Here is a 20124-nt window from a genome sequence, read left to right as displayed (position 1 = left end):
ATGGAGCTCTGAATAAAATACCAGATTATCGAGTAGTACATAAATAATTGTAGCTTCCGGTCCTTCCAAGAGTCTGAAGCCCCAAAGAACCTTTTATTTGCTTTGGAAGCGGAGCTCGCTCAGTTTCTCCAGATAGAGCTGCTTAAATCCCTTGACTCTTGGGGAACCTGGGGGCCACGCACCGCCCGGTGAGGGCCTCAGCCCACGCAGCTGCTGCTGATTGTCAGCGCTGCTCCCGGTGATAAGAGCCACGTAAATAACGACTCACTAAAACGTAGGGGTGATTTGCGTTAAGCACTTCAGCATCTGCTGTTACTAATTAAGGGTTTCGCCTACCACAGACTGCAAATGTAAATCCAGCGTTTTAAAACCTACAGAGAGTGGAGGGCCCTGTGTGCTCCTGTGATCTCAGAAACGGAGGGAATAAAGATGACGATGCCGTCGCATTGTAAAAACTGTCCACACTAAAGCGGTCTGCACCCAGGTGGTGGTGGTGTATGTCCCTGAGTGGTGAAATTACAGATGCTTTGAATTTTCTCTCCAGACTTTTTTTGAATTTTTCGATCTTTCGTAATGAATATGTATTGCTTTTAAAAAAAAAAGTGTAGTAAGCAATTCAAATAGGAAAAAAATTTCGCCGAATGAAGTCTAGTATCGGTTCAAGTCGTGGCCCTCACAGGTGAAGCTCTTAGAGGTACTAAAGGCAGGGTTCCAGAGCCGAATGTACTAGAAAGTTTTATTTATTTTTATTCATTTTCCTTTTATTCTTACCAGTGGGTCCTTCTCATCACCTGTTCTCATATTACACTATCAACAAGATTTTTTTAACTCTATAAATACTCAAATTTAAGTTGATTAGAAGCTGTTTAGTTAATTTGAGTGACTTGGGGCCAGTGGACTAGGGCAGCGTTCTGATTTGTCTGATTGTAAACATTACTCGTGTGCTATGGCACTGATTTTGTCTGGCAGAGAAGGAAGCCTTTGTCAGGAGAGCAAATCAGTTCTTTCTAGAGCAGCTTTATTTCCTGCCCTATGTCCTGTGCCAGGCTCTGCGCAGAAGGGCTGGTTAGTGATGTTGCGCTGCTGCTTTCTTCCTGGATCCCTTTCCGCCTCCTCTCAGTCTCTCCTCACTCCCCGGTACCTGGGTTCTGTCCCTCAAAACTCACTCTTGACTTTTCTCCACAAAACTAGCTGAGAGATTCTGGAGAAACTGGGAACTGGCCTCTGAGGGGAATGTTGCAGCCAGAAGCACGAGGTGCTAGCTAGGGAAGGGTTCAGGTCAGCAGCTGATGCCTCTTATTCAAAACTTACCTTTGCTTCTCAGTAGGCCCTGTTTCCCAAGCTCTGGGGCTCAAGTCATGCAGAGAGCAGTTTGACTGAGGGCTTTTTTTTTTTACTGCCAGACGTGGACACGTTTTCCCTCCAATTCTGCCTCTCCTGTCCCCACTGCTCCATCAGGTTGATTTGATAGGTTCTGTGATCAGGTTCGGTACTACCTGAGAACACTCGGCAGTAACTACCACCTACAGGGCATTGTACAAACATTACTGCTAATGGCAGTCTTGCGATGTAGGTATTATCATCCCCCAGATGAGGATCACATCAACACCTTACTCAGAGTCTCTAGCAAGTGGCTGGACGGGGACTGGGGGCAGATGCTGTCAAACTGTTAAAAAGGGATCAGTAACAGCTTTGGTAGAACTGAGACTCATCCACGATTCTCCCTGTGGGTTCCAAGGACTGAAAGCCATACTTTGTCAGCAGGAAAAAAAAAAAAGACTACTGGAATGCCAGCCCCATGAGGGCAGAGAGCTTGTCTGTTCACTTACAATTTCCAGCACAGCATCCGCCCTGTAGTAGGGGCTCAACAAGTATCTACGGCGAGAGGACATAGATATCAAACAGATTTAAGCGGATGCATAAACGTGGCAGGAGGTTTTAAAGGAAAAAGAAAATAAATCTTTCTAATAGAAATCTTTTACAAGTGATCGTAGCCCAAGACATCCTGGTTTATATGTATTTTTAGTGTAATTATTAATAGCACCCCCTTTCATTCTCAAATGTCTCTGTTTGGAAAGTAAATTAAATGGGCTCCCCATCTGTAGCAGGAAGGACATTGGTTTTGGACATTCATAGGTTGCTTCAGTTAACCAGGTAAACTAAAAAACAAAAATGCAATTACTTATTTTATGACCATTTCTTAATAACTGTTTCAGTGCTCGGCATTTGGTTCACAAGGGGATGTAATGGCATAGAAGAAATCTGTGCTGTGGTGGAGATTCACACTCTTCACTGAAAACCATCACGATGGCTTAGCATCCCACATTGCGCCAAAAGTACCACTAGAAATGAGGAATGTTGATAGAATGAGAAGGAAACACTCTAGACAGTTCCTGATACTCTCTACTGCAGAAATTCCAAATTTCAAAGCTCCTTTGAGAGTGTTACGCTGTCTTCCTAGAACGTAGAAGGAAATGAAGCTAGTGACATGGTTGATAGTAGGCTATGATAGACCATGCTAAGGAGTTTGAATTTTTATTGTTTAAAATAGGGTGGGGCACGTGGGTGGGATTGGCTCATGAAGATGATTGAACACACCTGGCAATGTTCCAGCCAACTCCGTCTCTGCGTCTCTGCGGCAGGAGATACTTAACTATGTGCTGATACCTTCAGCCAGTAAATATCACTGAAAAGAAAGGAGGGGGGTATTCTAAATTAAAAGTCCAAGGAAATATAACAACTAAGTGCGATGCATAGGGATCTTGGTCTGAACGAAACAGCTCTCTTTGAACATTAAAAAAGAAAGAAAGAAACCCACAGGAAAGCTTGAAATTTAGAAAGCAGATGGGATCAAATTGGTACTAAAACAAAAGTAGAAAAACCACAGCTTAAAAGACATGAAGAAGAGAAGACACGCAGAAGTAAAGTAATTCTAGTGATAGTCTAGGCAGAATATTAGCAGAAACAAAGATGAAATGGGCCTGAGGGCACTTCCCTGATAAAGAATTAGCTGTGGGCAGAACACCTGGGCCAGCTGGGGCCCTGGATTTCTTTACCCCCAGACGGTCCCAGCAGACTCCTGCTGCAGCTAGGGCAAAGTGACTCTTAACCCAGGAACCAAACCGGGCATTGCTCTTTCTAAAGAAAATGAACTATCTGTGGGACGTAGGTTCCTGGTGTTGGTGGTTCCCAGACCTCTACAACTGACAAGGATTAAAGGAAAAGCAGCTCTGCCCAGGAGGGAAATAAACCAAAGTGCTTGGTTTTCAGAGGGAAGCCTGCCTTTATTTTGACAAATAGCTGGTCCCAACCTCTCTGCTCTCCAGCCTTTGTTTCCACTGTCCCTCCCACTCACACCAAACCCACAGCCAGTGGTCCCTTTAAAAGAAACAGCTACTGGGGAGACAGACCCGTCCACCTTCAGGGGAAACTGCTTGTACAGGTTGATTCCTATTTGTTTGGATAACCAAGGATCGGCAGACAACTATTCCAGGAACAGATTATTAAGGGGATAGGAAAAACGTTAAAAATTTCTAACGTGTGTCTTCAGAGAAGATATCATATCCTAAAAATAGTGGGTTATGAAGAATTACCAAAAAAGAGGAAATCCGTCAGAATGAAGCACCCATTCATGACGTGTTCTCTACCCAGAGATGAACTGTGTGGTGCTTCTGCTTTTTCTCCTTCTCTTTCAGTCAAAAATAGACCTCTTACTAGTTGGCGATTTCACTGTTCAGCACCTGGCTGACATCGTACGGAAATGCTTTTCAAATACGACAAAAGTCACCATCACCACTAGTGATATGAAGCAGGCGGCAGCACTTCTGGGTGACTGCACGTTCAACATGGCTTTCCTGAAGGCGGCTTCGCTCACAAACGCCGAGGAGCTGGATGCTGTCAAATTGATTAGGTAAGCTCCATAAACCTTCATGCTGTATCTTTAGAATAGTTTTTATTAAAACCCACTTCTAAAAAATCCTTCCATATGATGCTGTATTTACTTTAAACTTTAAGATGAGGGATATTTTCAAGGGCAGAATCTCTATACATGTCTTTATTTTTGTAGGCAGTTTGATATACTATTATAGGAATTATCATTTTAACTTAAAAAGCAATAGGTGTGGGTGAGGATGTAAGAATTAATTGGTCCTAGAAATTTATTTGGTATGTAGTGCTTCCCTTAATTCCATGGGTACTCCTTTTTAGTAACTATGTCATTAAAATGGCATATCTTTTCAGACTTCATTAGTTGTTCTAGCAGATGCTAAAGCAGATGGGTCCTCGTAACTCATGATAGCGGTGGACCGAAGATACTGCTTTCAAGAGATGTCCTAATGTGAAAGAGCCACGAGGCTCTCCAGGTCCGCAGAGTCCAGGTTAAAACCACGTCCGTTATCCTTGTTTCATCCGGCAGTTCCGTAGAAGTTCTGCTTCCGTTTGACCCACTCAGCTCTAGGGATCTGGAGTCTAGTGGTGGAAGTGTTAGGTTCCTCCTTGCCTGACTACATAGGATTTTGAGACATTGAGGATGTTTTTAAGCAGGCTTAGATGGAATGAATTTGCTTCCCTTCTATGAGAAAACTTAATGAAGCAAAATTATAGATAATATTGGACTATCTAAGGACTTCTTATAATTATAGGACAGGTCTTTCTAGACTTAAGGACAAAGTTCAGAGGAATCCTGTGATCCCAGAATAGAAAGGAGCAAGCAAATTATGTTTGGGAAAAGAAAGGTTGGACTGGGACGAGGCCAAAGCCACTATGTTACTTGTTACAGACAGACAGTCAGACACTGCTCCTGGGGTTTCTTAGAACAGTTGGTCTTGTGCGTTTCTTGTAGCTTTCTCCTGGGAATATGAACTCTGGACCAGACAGACAAGCTACCTCAAAGTGGATTTCACTTCCACAGCATTGTTGTGAACTGTCTTCCTTCTGAAGATGTGCCTATTTTATAAACATACCTTTAAAAAAATCTCCTATAGTTAGAGTACCTCTCCTTGGAGACTTACGGTAATCTCTCATTTATATAGTATTTTAAAAATTTCATAACAGATCTCTGAGGGAGGTAGAGCAGGGCTTCATCATCCCTACCTGTCAGGTTAGAAACCTGAAGCTGAAGTGAGTGACTTGCCTGCGACCACGTGGCTTGTTTTCACAAAACTCGGGACTAGAACTCTTTACTCTTCCTTCCATGTTCTTTCTAAAAGTGTGTGATTATTTGGCTTCTGTATTGAAGCCCCTCTTACACCCCTGAGATTCAAGAGATGCCAGACTTGAACTAAACTAAACGTATCGCTGGACAAGCCATTGGGGCTGATCTCCCTTTATTCCAAGAGCAGGATTCTAGCCGTGCCTCTCCAAATGTGGTAAAGGCTTTGTGTTTGCCCCTGACTGAAGCTACATTTTGAACAGGATAAGATTAAAGTTCTGCTGAAGAGCAAGCTTTGTGTCTAGTCACAATTACTAAGAGCTGGAGGTCAGAGGAGAGAACTTCTGTCTGATACTCACCTCTGTGGATCCTCCCCACAGCTGCTTTCTTTGCTCTGAATAGCACGGCTTAAGATGTGTTAGCAGGGGAGAGAAGGTAGCCAAAGGAACTAAATGTACAGACGTGCATCTGGTTCTATTATTTTGTTCTAAGAGCATTTGTTTGAAGGGGAAAAAAAGGATAATTTGTGGAATACACCTGGATTTGGTTTTCTGGTTTTTTTTTTCTGTCTCATTACACTGTTCCCATATCCAGCATAGCTCTGGAAATAGCAGGTATTCAATAGTTTGCTCGAGGTATGGGTGAGCGGCTCTGTGGGCAAGTGGGAGAAATGCCATTCGAGGGCAGACGTGAGTTCTGGCTTTTGTGTTCCTCTCTGAAAAGGGGGCAGAGCTTTCTTTGTGGAGGCTTTGCCTTTCACGATGCTGCACTTAGAGACTGAAAATGCCTCTGAAATTTCCTTTCTTGCCCTCAGAACCATTATGAGTTCATGACTTATGGGTTATTTAAACCTTTGTGGAGCATGTTTACATTTTGAGGTTATAGTTTTTCTTAGGATAATGAATCTTATAAACATACTACTACATTTGTAAGGCAATTGGACATTTATCTTTCCTAGAGCACTCTGTCTTTTGAGATTTGGCTAACATTTAATGACTAAGCCAAGATGAAGAGTCTTGGTTTAGTTTTTTTGTGCAGTATTTTAGGGGTTTTTTTCCCTGCTTAGATCTTTGTTGTTGTTTTGTAATACCTCAAAATCTGGATAAGTTCATGAAAGTATGTGAGATTTTACCTTATTCTTCTCCCTCTGGGCACTTTATATGCCCTGCCATGAATGAAGAACTTAATGTAGAGTAAAAATGTCCACATTTATTTCCCATATCAGAGCACATGGTTACTGATCTATGCCTAACTATAAAACAGGGATTTCTATTGAAAATAATAATAGAATAAAGTCTGTTAGCTATCATACTAAGCTTATTTTAGGATAAAATGTATGCAACCTCCTTAAAAAAGATTTTACAATTTATTCTTATAAAAGAACTGTGGTTTCAGCTTAGAGCTAATCATTAATCAGTTTTAATCATTCATATAAATATTGGTACTTTATAGTCTGACATCCTCAAGAATTACAGCACATCTCCATCATAGGTTAACAATCTAGTGCTACTCCCTAACTTGATTTCATTTCGTGAATACATTTTTATTGAGCCAGGTGAACTCAGACACCACCCAGCGGTAAAATATTTTAAGATGATCTTAGGAGTCATATGCTTGGCTCCACAATTCTAGGAGTATTTGACTTGGCTCAGGTCAGTTCTCAAAATTGAGCCACATTCAAAGGGCAGACACTTGATAATTCAGATGCATCCTGACACTTTCTCTTACAAAGGCCGGATGGAACGTTAAAGTGTATTTCAAACTCATTAACAGTGAGTGGATCCTGTTTGGCACTGGGATTTAAAAAAAAAAAAAGTCTCTGCAGCTCTTCAAACTCTGCTTCTCGTGAGCTCGGAGCAGTTCGGCAGTAGGAAAGGAACACAGAATTGTTTTAATCTGCTCAGTCTGCAAGTTTGAATCTGATCTCATTTTTCCCCATGTAGGTTCAATTGTCTGATCAGTTCACTCACTACTTAACTAAGAAAACCCAGTCTTGTGAGCCACAGAGATCTAACAAGTTGTCCTATTGTGTCTCTAATTCCAGAGCATCCTTGATTTGGCAGTGCAGCTCAGTAACTCTGATTAGCCACATTCTGCATGGCCCAAGTACTTGACAGTAAACCCTGTACCAATAAAACACCTAAGTAGTTCTACTAAAAAAAAATTCTTCTGTAAATAGGAACTGGGGAAAATTCTAGATGGTTATTGTTTCTAGCATCACTTCATGTGGCGAACCTGACTTAGGGTCACAGCACAAACTCTTCTGACAAAAATCATAGTGGAGGCAGGGCACACAACCTTCACTATTGACCAAAACAAACTCAAAACTGTACTGCATTTTATTGCAGGAGCCCTATTAGTAGCAAGTGAACTCAGTGTTTTAATATTTGTAGTAAAACTCTCAATTTTCTCATGAAAACAGTTGTTTTAATTAAGTAATTAACAAAGGATGTTATTTGTTGCAAGTCCCCAGTAGGCCACACCAGGTTATTTCGGCTGCATTGGGCCCACAAGTAGCATAATGGATTACAGTACTCAGGATGGCCACAACCCCAAAATGACACCAGCTTTTGCCCTTTGAAGTCCTCTTGGCTATAAAGGAAAAGCATTTAGAAATTTCCTCTGGCTTCATAGGGACTTATAAGAACCTTTTGGTCCTCTTATTAGATGATAGATTTCAGAGGCCAGCCAGGGCTTTCCTGAGGTTCTTTGATCATCAGAGTGTACAACTCAGTTTAAAACACTTTTATGTGATCTTTTTTATTCCCGCTACCAAGGGACCAGACTGGGGGCTGGGGACAAGACTGGGGATGGGCCCGGCTGCGTTTGAGCTTATGGTGGCTTCTGGTTCCAGAGAGTATGGGGGACAGGCACAGGAGTCTCTGTAATCTCTGTGTGGACTGTAGTCTCAGGAACCATCATGTCATTTGAACAGCGTATTCTGTGAAACAGGAGGAGAAATAAATTGTCCTCCAGAGAAATGCAAATTTTTAAAACCTAGGAGACCTCAGTCGAGAAGGGACTCATGAGGCCTCAGAACCTGCAGTTTGGCCTTTGCTATATGAAAGAAGTGGCTTTAGCTGGGTGAATGAAAGAAATTTTTGTTGTGTTTTTGTATCACTTAGTTTGGTTTTAAGGAACATTCTTTCATTAGAAAGAGGACTTTTTTTTTTTTTTTGTGATCACGGAAACTAGAAACTTTTAGCTTATTGATTGTGGGGAGTGTGAATGAGCAGCTGAGCTCTAGGCCGGAGAGTTGGGCTCTGGGAGCTGTATAGATTCCTGGGTTCCTGCACCATTAGGGCTTCACTGGCAGGGCAAGTGTTTGAGTTGGTAATTGATTCTGTGCTAATGACAAAAATCCCAGAATCCTGACTCACTCTGATGTAAAGCTTGAAATTTGAAAGTCCTCAGGGCATAAAAATCCATATACCCAAATCTAACGTATTTTCCTGTCAGTAAAATCAATTTACAAAATTTAAAAAACCCACAGGACTATTTCTAAAAGCAAAGAATCTGTTTTTTTAATTTCCCTAATTCTAGAATGTTTTTTCTTTTGATAATGCACTACTTTGTGAATCTGTAAAATGTTTTTTGTTTCTGCTTCCTGCCTTCCCCCTGCCATTGCCTTTGGCTTGGCTGCTGCCTGGCCAGCCACAGACCCAGGCGCCTCCCTGAGGCTGCAGGGCAGGTGGGTGCCCAGACCTGTGCTCCCCTTGGGCCCCGAGGCTTTCCTGAGTAGCGGGGCACACACTTGGCCACTTAATTACTTCTCTAGAGTAATTTGTTCAGAGTTGTCCTCCCCTAGAAAGTGCTAACTCTGTGAGGGCAGGGACCTTGTCTTCCTGCCTGTCCACGATATCCCCCGGAGCCCGGCGCGGTGTCTGGTACCTAGCACGTTCTCAATATGTATGTATGACTCAGATCTATAAATTATATGCAATGTAATTTGGAATGTAGAATAATTGTATACTTACTTTCAAATACATGTATAAGATCACTGAACAATATTATGCATTGGGGGGATCCTTCCAGATCTTGTTTTAAGGAGTAAATAACATCTGTATATATGACCACATACTAATAAATGATGCTTTACATATTTAAGAATAGTTTGTCTTAGACAGCTTTAGCTGTTCTCTTTAAAGTCTGGTTCACAGTATTATTCTCCTTGGAAAATCACTTTCTTTTAGCTAATGCCAATGCTCAGTATCCACCAAACTATCAGAAATTCCAACTTATTAAACTCCTAAGTGTAGCGAAGAATAATGCTACAATTAAAAAAATTATTTTGGAAATTTTCAAGCATATGAAAGGAGAGAGAATAGTAAACAGAGCTTTGTGTGTCCGCTGTGCAGCTTTCTTGGTTGTCGACATTTGGCCAGTCCTGTTTCACCTCTGCCTTCTCCCACACCTCCTCCACCCTCCCACCCCTGCTCACTGGTGGATTATTTTAAAGCAAATCTAAGACATCATTTCCTTTCATCCATAAATACTTGAATAAGTACCTCTCTAAGGCAGAGAGTCTTAAAAAAATAATCACAATACCAGTATCACCTAAATATCAGTAACAATGTTGTCAGATATCCAATCAGTGTTCAAATTTCTCTTGTTTATCTATGATTTCTTTTTTAAACTGTGAGTTTATACAAATCAGGATTCAATTTTCCTTTCCCTTTGATTTTTCTCTCTTTGCCTTGCTTTTTATTTATGTAATTTTTAAAGGGGTCATTTGTCTTACAGAACTCCCCATGTTCTGGATTTTGCTGATGTCATCCTCATAGCAGTCTTCTAAATATTCCTCTTTTCCTTAAATTTCTTGTAAATTGGTGGTGAGATCAAGAATCTGGATAAGATTTTGGCTCATTTTTTCTTAAAGCAAGAATGAAAGTGGTCCATCTTACAGCCTACCGATTCCCTGAGCAGTATTCTCAAAACTGTCAAGATCGTCAAAAACGAAGTCAGCACAAGTGTCACAGTGTTACCTAAGGGAGACATAATGACCGAATGTGATGTAGGATCCTGGCACAGAAAAAAAAAGTACATTAAGAAAAACTTAAGAAACTCAGAATAAAGAATGAACTTAAATTAATAATAACATATCAATATTGGCTCATTCTTTGTAAAGAATTTGCCAAGCTAATGCTAGGTGTTAGCTGTATAGGAAATTGGGTTTGGGATATATGGGAACTCTACTACTTTCATACATGTCTGTAAATATAAAATTATTCTAACATTAAAAGCTTCTTTTTTAAAAGTCACCTATTCTCTCACCCCTTCCCCAGTTGTGAAGAGCCAGGCATTAGTGGTTGCCATAGATATGAACGTAAAAAGACTGTTCGTATCAACAGAGTGGACTCCTGCTCAGAGAAACCAGGGGTTTGACGATGAACTCAGAATTTGGATTTTCTTGCCCATTAAACTGATGGAGAACCTATAGCATCTATAATAAATAAAGCTTTAAACCAAATATTAGTTTCATGGAAGTATCCCCTTCCTTTGTATTTCTTGAATAGTCTTTAACTGTACTGTCTACCCCAGCCACACACTTCAGAACCTTCTTTATGCAGTTGCATGAAATAAAAATACAATCTCTTTTCTTGTAAGTTGTAAAAACAAAAAAGTGGCCCATCTTTCCCCTCACTGATTTGAGATGATACTTCCACTAGATTTCCATATTAATACCACCATTTTAAATTCTAATGAAATAAAGATCACTCTAGTGTAGTTAGTTCCTAATAGGCTATATTTTTGAAGCCCAGTTTTTTGAATGATGATTTTGTTTCATCTTGACATTGTTTTCCTTTTCAGATTTGGCAAGAAAAAAAATACACATTTGCTATTTGTTTTTATAATTCCTGAGAATTTTAAAGGTATGTGCCTGCTGGATGTATTATTTGGTTGTTTTCCCAAATAGAAGTCGTAAGATCAGTATTTAATACAAAGATTCTTAGGTTGTATTTCAGGGCACGAAGCTGATATTACATTAACTGAACCACTAACAATGGAAAAAATGACTGTTGTGGTAAAATACTGGAAAACATACTTCTGCAGCACTGGTGAGTGAAAAACAAGTTTCCAGAGGTTTGAAAAATTCTAATTAAAATTCCACAAAAACAGTATTTATACATTTTTAAGTTGGTTTTCCACTTGTACCTTTTATTTGCTAAGGATTAACTAACTGTACGCTGTGTGCTGTAAGGAACATGTAATCCCTATTAATCATAGTCTGAAGAAAACAAGTGTAAGCAAAGTAAAGGGAAACATGTCCTCTACCCGTGAAGAAAAAGTTGTCTTCAGGGATTTAAAATGTGTTGTACAAGGATAAATACAGTTTAGTGGTTAGGCACAGAGGTTTTTTTGTTTTGTTTCATTTTGTTTTGTTTGTAGCCTGCCGTCATTTCTTAGTCATTTATATGGAATTGTTCATGCTGTGTTGTTGTGTGATTGTCTGAAAGTCAGGGCCATTCACCTTGAATCTTATGGTACTTTGTGCTTTTGCAAAACACTTGCACGTATTATGTTACTTCTTTAATTTAAAAGGATGGTTATCCTTTTCTGTTTTAGATTTGTAGACACAGATAATTAGTGTCAATACTTCAATGAGACCCCACATTTCTAAACTCTTCACCTATATTGTGTTATGTGTATTGCGAGCATCTAAACAGTTAAGATAATTAAATTAGCTTTTATCTGGCTTGTAAAAGGACAGACTCCAATTTCAGAAATTGAATTCAAGTGGAATCGTTGGTCAATGACTATTTATGGTTTTTCAAGGCTGAGGTTACTAGTAGGAAATCTTTTTAAATTAAGATATTTTTCTTGTTTTAAAACTGTTTTTATTTTCATTTTTAATTTTTTTTGGTGGGGGGGATATAATTAGGTTTATTTATTTATTTTTAGAGGAAGTACCGGGGATTGAACCCAGGACCTCGTGCTTGCTAAGCATGCGCTCTACCGCTTGAGCTATACCCTCCCCTCTAAGATATTTTTCTTAAAAATGAGCCTGAAAGACATTTTTGGGATTATGGGATTACTGTGTATAAGCTCATACTCCAGATGATAGAAGATTCAGTACACCCCTCCTTTTTAAAAAGTTCTTTTTCAGTATTTAGGGAAGATGAGTGAGTCTGTTTTGTAACATTCCAGTGGCTCCCTGCAGGTTTCGGAGTTCTTCTTGGAGATGGCTAACCATCATGACCAGACTCCTTTTTGCAACCTCTTCTCATTTTGCTTCTCAGTGGAAATGGAGCAGCTGCTCATCACCAGCTGGCCGGCACCCTTCCTGTTGGTCGTAACCATGTCTTGTCCAGTCAGCTTAGAGGAGGAGCAGCTGCAAAAACAAAACAAAACAAAAAAACCCCAAACAAAAAAGCAACACAACCATCAGATGCTATATTTTGACAGTGCAGCTGCTTAATGAAGACTCATATGTATTTTCTATCTCTGACATTTACCTGTAAATAAGAACTTAATAAACTCAGTTGAATGCATTTTAAGCACACCTGTCACTAAGTTAGTAGAATCTGGTTGAAAGAGGATGTCCTAGGGTAAATTGTATGTAGTATTTTAATTTTCTCACCTGGGTAGCTTCATGCTTTATTAAAGTGGTCCCTCTTTTAAAACTTGCAGTTAAGAATGAAATTTCTGTGAAGCCTGAAAAACCTGAATCTCCCCTGCCGAGGTCCTGCAGTGAACACCGGGGATATTTTTCTACTGATCTGTTTGCTTGGTTAGTTTTTTGGGTTTTTTTTCACTTTTTCATAATAGCAATTTTTACCGTGTACATTTCATTAAAAATTTCTGGAGAACTTACTGATTGTGGAACAACCAGCTCAAGTGCTGAGGGTGGTGCCAAAGAATTCTTAATAGCTATTTTGTGAAAGAGGGGTGCAGCTTGTTCCGTATTTCAGAATCCTGAGCTGGCACGATGAATACACATTACAGAAGTTGTCAGCTCAATATAAGGAAGCACTTTGTAACAATCACAGTTGACCACGGAGGAGCAGGTTGAATTATAAGGTAGTAAGTTACCCATCACTGGACATGTTAGTGTAGAGGCTGGGTTAAGTAATAGTAGTGATGTTCAAACTTTTAAAACAATGGAATTCTCTTTTTCAAACAAAAATTTTACATATAACCCCAATATTTAAACAGATAAAAGCATCCTCAGCTATTATCCATCTGCCACTAAGTTTCTCCCTGATATCTTTTTGGAACTCATGAACCTATCCCCCCATTTGCTGAAAACAACCTTTAAAAATGGTCTTTCTGTCGCTGCCTCTCTCTCTCTGAGATATTGAACTGGCATTCAAGCCTGCATCTGATAGGCCATTGAACCCATCAGTGGGAGGTTATTCAAACCTTTTCAATTCTAACATTGTATGCTTATAAAAATTCAGTTTTAGTGAATTTCTTTGCTTCCCTTTAAGCTGATTTCCAAGGAGATTTTAAATAGAGCATAGGGCTATACAGAATCAACATACATGGTGAGGACATGGGTGATGATGGTGAGAATATTGAGTCAGTTACTTCCAGAATTTGTATAGTGAGACCATCAATTATTTGTAGAAATGTGACCATCTACTATTCTGAACAAGGAAGAGACTTGGCAACCAATAAGTGTGGTTAAACCAAAGATGCACTCACTAAAGTAGTGCAAAGATAGCAACAGCTGTGTCTTACCCTCAAACATTTTAGCCACGGAGAAGCTTACCACATCACGCTTCATCTGGGATATGAGGTTGGGAAGGGTTTTGGAAGGCTTTCTGATTCTCTTGTTTCTTGCAACTGCTTTTTGAGCCCTCCTCAGCTTGTATCTTTGCTTTTTCTCAGAATCCTACTACTATAAATAAAAGTAAAATTTCGAATCAGATTATGTCCCTTGGGATAAAGGAGATAATATTAGTTTGTCAATTTCTTAGGGAAGTATGTTTAAAAAAATCAAATCAATCAATCAAAATGCCTAGAGAAGTTCTAGATAAATGGTAGAGCCCGAAAATGTCCATTAAGTGACAGAGTTTTACATGGAGGGAGGCTGCTGTTTTCTGATCGAGCTGGAGTAGTTGCCTTGGCCCTCTGATACTTTGGGCTTTTTCCTGTAATGCACCTTTACGTACAGTCATGTAATTTGGAATACTCAATAATCAGTGAGGTTAGGATATTTTAATCCTGCTTGTATTTGTTATTCTTTATCAGTATATTTTAGAATTTTGATCAGTTACTGAATTTGTGATCTTGATAATAAATTCTTTTGAAATTTTGAAATAAAATATTCTGCATCAAATAACGTAAGGTAAAATGCTTTGCTGTTTACTGCAGCTTTGTATGAAGGTAGGGACTCAGAGAAGCTTCTTTTAATTAGTGTATTGGTGCTTATTGTGTACTGTTGCCTGATATTTTTTCTCTTAAATACATGGTATGATTTTCTCCTGTTTCTAGCTCTGAATCTCTAAGAAATGACATTGGGCTGGAATTAAAGGCTCCGTTGTCAAATTTCGAGAAGAGCAGAAAGATTTCTCTTCTTCATTCAAGCAAGGAAAAGCTGAGAAGGTGAATTTTGATACAGCCCCCTCTTTAGCATTATTCCTTTGCAAGAAGAAGTTACTTCCATGAATGTCATAATTTTTCATACTATTGTTAAAAGTCAGTGTGAACCTAGTAAATCTGGCAACTGAATACGTGCTACTCACTCATTAATTTAGTCATTCAGCAAATAGCTACGAGTGTCTGATGTGCCAGAATGTGATTGGAGAACTGAGATAAATGAACCGTTGCTTTCAAGGAGATCTTAGTCTAGTGTTCAGATAGACTTCTAAATAGGATAGTAGATGGGAAATTATGTTTTAATAAATATCATGATAGAAAAGAACACATAGTAAACATGCTAGGAAAGTTACCTCAGTCAGCATGAGGGGGCATGTCCTATGAAGGAATTTGAATTTCATCCTGAACTGTTCAGGGGGCACTAAAGGGTTTTAGCAAAAGGGTGATACAATAAAATCTGTACATTAGAATGAACGCTCTAGCCAGATGTGAGAGAGTGAATTGAATCTGGAGGCCAGGGGAGTCTGTAATAAGAGATGATAAATCCTGAACTGTGGTGTTAGAAATAGGATAGTGAGAAATAAGCCAATTCTAGGTCTATGAAGTCGTTAGAACCTGTGAGCGTGACTGAAGGAGAAGTCAAGGGTAGATCTCAAGTAGATGGTGGAGCCATCGACTGACTCGGAAGTAGAGTGGAATGGCAGTCTGGCAGTGGGAGGTGGTTTCTTCTCTTGCTGAGTTTGAAAACCTCTAGGTTTAAATGGAGCTGCCCAGTGAGGAGTTGGCCCTTAGGCTAGAGAAGATCTAGGCTAGAAATACAGACGTAGATTTGTCAGGATACAGCATCTGTTTGAAGCAGTGGATGTGGGGTAGATATGATGACCATGAAAAGCATGTAGGGAAGAGACAAGTGGAGAAGAGAACCTTGGGAAAAATCTCAGTATTTAAAGGACAGGCAGCCAAGAAGAGATTGGGGGAAAAGAGTTACTGGGAAGATAAGAAGAAAACCAGGAGGGAGTGGTATTGAGGAGACCAGGGGAGAAGAGGGTTCCCTAAAGGAATGAGTGCTCAGGAGTAGCACATGACACAGAGATCCAGTAAAGTAAGAACTGATGATTGACTGCTTATATTTAGCAAAACCTAAACATCAACTGATCTTGGCAAAAACAAGTTCGTTAGCATAGTTGGGGAGGAAACACTGTTGCAGAAAGATGGAAAATGAAAGGTGGGAGCATGGATGAAAGGAAGGAAAAAAAGAAGGTGTGTGGTATGTAAAAGGGAATTTAGGGGAAAGTGAGAAATTTTGATTAAGGCTGAGCCAGGCGTGAATATGCTCATATTATCTCCCAAAAGAAAACAGCTGGAAGAGAGGCAGAGGTCTTGAAGATACTCGTGTTCTGGTTGTCTGTGGCTGCTTAAAAGATGAAACCAAAATGTATTGGCTTGGTAGTACATGGTTTTTATGGGCTGGCAGTTTAAGCAGGGCTTAGCCAGTCAATTCTTTTGCCTCCATGACAGTAACTGGGGTCACTTGGTAGCATTCAGCTGGGGGATGGTCTAGTCAGGAGGGTCTGGAGCCTTTGCAGGGATGGCTGGAAGACTGAACGCAGCTGGGACTCTTCAGTGTGATGATCTCAGAGTTGTCGGACTTCTTGCATGGCAGCGCAGGGCCCCTAGAGGCAGTGTTCCAAAAGACAGGAAGAGAAAGCCCCCGTATCCCAAGGCCTGGGACCGGAAACTGCCACTCATACCATATGCTGTCGGTCAGAACAGTCACAGAGCCCACCTGGATCTAAGGGAAGGGTATATAGACCCCACATCTCAGTGGGAGGAACGTCAAAAGAATTTCGGTCCCCTGTAGCTGGTGAGGGGCACTGGCCATGGATTTAGCATCCCTGAGGTGGCAGCGGGCTGTGGGATCTAGAACCAAGTGGAAGAACACCTCTTCTACTGAAAATGGAGAGAAGGCGCTAAAACCAGGTGTGGATAAGATGTGTCTTGATGGGGCCAGAAAGAAGAGAGGAGGAACCTGATCAAGTCCTTGCAGATGACTTCTATTATCTGCTAAAAATTAGCGGGAAAATGGGGTTTTGGGCTTGATGAGGTGGCTGGTGGACGGGCTAGTCTGGTCCAAAAGCCTTCACTCACATGTCTGCTGCTTTGGCCAAGCAAAGACTTAGGACCTGTGGCCAGGCTAGTCTATAGATTTCACTGATCTGCAGTGAAATGAGAAAAATCCAGTGCAATGAATATTTTTTAAACTATATTTTATATAACTTATATTCTAAGATTGTGTTTTCCATACTTTATTTGGTATTAAAATCATGATGATATTAGTAAATGGTTACAACAAAATATTGGGAGATGGTACTTTTCTTTCATTATTTTTCATGTCTAGATTGAATGTTGGCAATCCTTTATTGGTCCCCCAAAGTTCTGTGTTGGTTCTCTTTTTTAATTTTAGTGGTTGATGAAAACTAAAATCTGAGAACCACTTATCTAGTGGGCTAGAAAGATACTTTGGGAAGCGTCCACCCCTGTGGCATTATTTAAAGGACTAGAAATCTTTGTTTCCCAGAAAGCAAAGCTGGAAGGAGGGCTCCTCCACTCCCTTTACAGATTTGCTTGGGAGATACCAGAAAGTAACTGTCCATCCTGATGATTTTTTTTTGTTGTGTCCTTCTCTTAACCCTTCTGATTATGCCTGTGAATCTTAAAATAGATGCTTCTAGTCTGTTTCTCTTCCTCCTTCACCTTCTCTTCCCAGTCAGCTTCTTTATATATGTTTTTGTCATTTTTGTCTTGTTTTGCTCTTTTTTTGTTTTTAAGTAGCGTAGGGTAACATGATACTTGCTAATGCTGAGGAAATAATGATCCCAGCTGATGGTTTTTGATATTTGCATTTAGGAATTTCTCTTTAAAATAATTCTAACATCTTTGTTTTCTTTATTAGAATGGATTAATGAAAATTGGCTAATATTCTTGGTGAACTCTCTTTGATTATACATTTTAAATATATAAATATGTCTTTATCTTAGTAAGGTGTATACTTTTCAATGTGATACCTTCATTTTGTCTGTGTGTCTATGAGTCCAAAATGATGGTGGTTTAATAGTTTTCAGGATGTCACTCACTTGAAAAGAAGTGAAAGTGAGCTTTGCTGTAGTTTCTCACAAATGAAGGCTTTTCCAGGACTGGTCAAGTCTTAGAAATTCAAGGAAGGTAGAATCAAAAGTTCTCAGAGGGTCTGTGAGTTCTTGCTTGCTTGAGACACACTTGTACAGAGGGGAGATCAAGGATGTAGTTTGGACCAAGACTTTGGCTTCAGATGCCTTTCAGCCTCTAGGAATCACTATTACCTGGAGAAGAATGAAACCAATTGATTCTTCCCTGATTTGTGTGGATTGGGTCATGATCAAGCTGGCGCCTGTGGGTAGATGACGAAAACAAAACACCTTCTGTGACCCGTTGTTCCCTATTGCTGCTTCCACACACAGCGGAGAAAGAGAACAGGACCCTGCGGGGTCCCTGAGCTGGGTATCCTGCTTCTTGAGCCAACATTAACATCCTTCACCAAATATTTCCTAAATACTCCACTAAATATTTCCTTCTCAGTCTTTCCTTCTGTGGTTTTTGTTGTTGTTTGTTTGTTTAGTTTTTAAAAATTGTGGCATAAATAACATGCAGTGAAGTTAGCATTCAGTGAAATTATCTAGGCTTGGAATTTGTAAGACAGTTTTAATTATAAATTCAAATTTTTTCATGATTATAAGACTAGATTTTCTGTGTTTTTCCTCTGTCAGTTTGGTTTAATTTATGTCTTTCAATAAATTTGTCCAGTTAATCCAAGTTCTCAAATTTATTCAACAACTTTATGTTCGTAATGTTCACTTATTATCTTCTTTATGTCTAGAAATTTCTGATGGTGTTCCTTCTTTCATTCTTGTGTTGATAATTTGTGTTTTCTCTCTTTTCTTGATCAGTTCAGCAAGGGATTTATCAGTTTTATTGATATTTTTCAATGGGCCAGATTTTTATTCATTGATTTTTCTCTATTATTTGTCTGTTTTATATTTCATTGATTTCTCCTCTTTGTCGTTTCCTTTTTTTCTGTACTTTACTCTTTTATTCTAGCTTCTTTGGTGGGAACTTAGATTATTGTTTTTTACCTCTTCTAACATAAGCATTTAAAGCTATAAGTTTTTCTTTAAGTTTTTCTCTTGGTAGTGCCTTAGCTGTATTTCATATATTATATTTCATTATCATCAATTCAAAATATGTTTCTCATAAATGTTGTGATTTTTTTCCTTCACCAATTATTATGTAGAAGTGTGTGAGTTAATTTCCAAATGTTTGGAGATTTTCTGGGTACTGATTTATAACTCAATTACAGTTATCATCTGAGAACACGCTCTGTGAGGTTTCTGTCCTTTGACATTTTATGAGAGTTGTTTTATGGCCCAAAGTATGGTCTCCCTTGATGAATATTCCATGTACACTTGAAAAGAAGTTATGTCCTGCTGTTTGGGGATATAATGTTCTATAAATTACTTAGGTAGATTTGGTTGGCAGTGTTTTCCTGGTATTCTATATCCTTATTTTTTTTTTTTTTTTGAGGGTTAAAGTCTTCAGTAATGACTGTAGATTGCTCTGTTTTGCACTTTTTTCCTTTCAGTTTTGGCTTCATGTATTTCAAAACTTGTTAGGTGCTTATCTTCTTAATGAATTGACCGTTTATCATTAGGAACTTCTTGTCTTGGAATCTGCTTTGCTGCTCATATAATTTTCTTGTGATTAATGTTTGCATAGTTTTCTTGTAATCTATATATGTCTTTATATTTAAAGAGTGTTTCTTGCAAGCAGCATGTAATTGAATCTTGTTTTTCTATTTTCTTTTGCTGTTCTGACAATCTCTGCTGTTCGATTAGAGTGTTTAGTCTATTTACATATAGTATTACTATTAAGTTGGATTTTAGGTCCACAATTTTTCGATTTGTTTTCACTTAGTCCAGTCTATTTTTTTCCTTTCTTTTTCTCATTGCCTACTTTCTTTTGGACTAATCAAGTATGGTTTAACATTCCTTTTTATCTCCTCTATTGGCTTTTTAGCTAAAACTTTTCTTTTAGTGGTTGCTCTGGGGTTATAATATGTATCCCTAACTTGCCATAGCCTACCTCAAATCAGTATTATGCCACTTAACATGCAACTGCGTATTTCCATTTAACCTCTTCTGTTTTTTGTTATTGTTGTCAAGCGTATTACTTGTACATAGGTTATCAACCCCACATTGTTATTATTTTTGCTTTAAACAGTAAGCTATTGTTCCAGCTGTCCACTGCTATGTAACAAATTACCCCCAAACTTGGTGGCTTGAAACAGCAACCTGTGTATCATATCTCACGATTTTATGGGTCATCAGTTTGAGCAG

General features: G+C 39.2%; 1 protein-coding gene across 1 annotated transcript in view; it reads left to right on the top strand.

Moving 5' to 3' along the window:
• Window positions 1-20124, top strand: part of SOHLH2 (spermatogenesis and oogenesis specific basic helix-loop-helix 2) — a 75029-nt gene that overhangs the window by 41681 nt on the left and 13224 nt on the right. Inside the window, exons 10-14 of the mRNA XM_072975905.1 lie at window positions 3696-3910; window positions 10961-11022; window positions 11104-11208; window positions 12782-12881; window positions 14591-14701. Of these exons, the coding sequence (XP_072832006.1) occupies window positions 3696-3910; window positions 10961-11022; window positions 11104-11208; window positions 12782-12881; window positions 14591-14701 (593 nt within the window). The remainder of the gene's footprint in view (window positions 1-3695; window positions 3911-10960; window positions 11023-11103; window positions 11209-12781; window positions 12882-14590; window positions 14702-20124) is intronic.

The sequence above is a fragment of the Vicugna pacos genome, chromosome 14, assembly GCF_048564905.1.
Source record: "Vicugna pacos chromosome 14, VicPac4, whole genome shotgun sequence".
In the NCBI taxonomy this organism is placed as follows: Eukaryota; Metazoa; Chordata; class Mammalia; order Artiodactyla; family Camelidae; genus Vicugna; species Vicugna pacos.
This window is presented reverse-complemented; position numbering and strand designations above follow the sequence as displayed.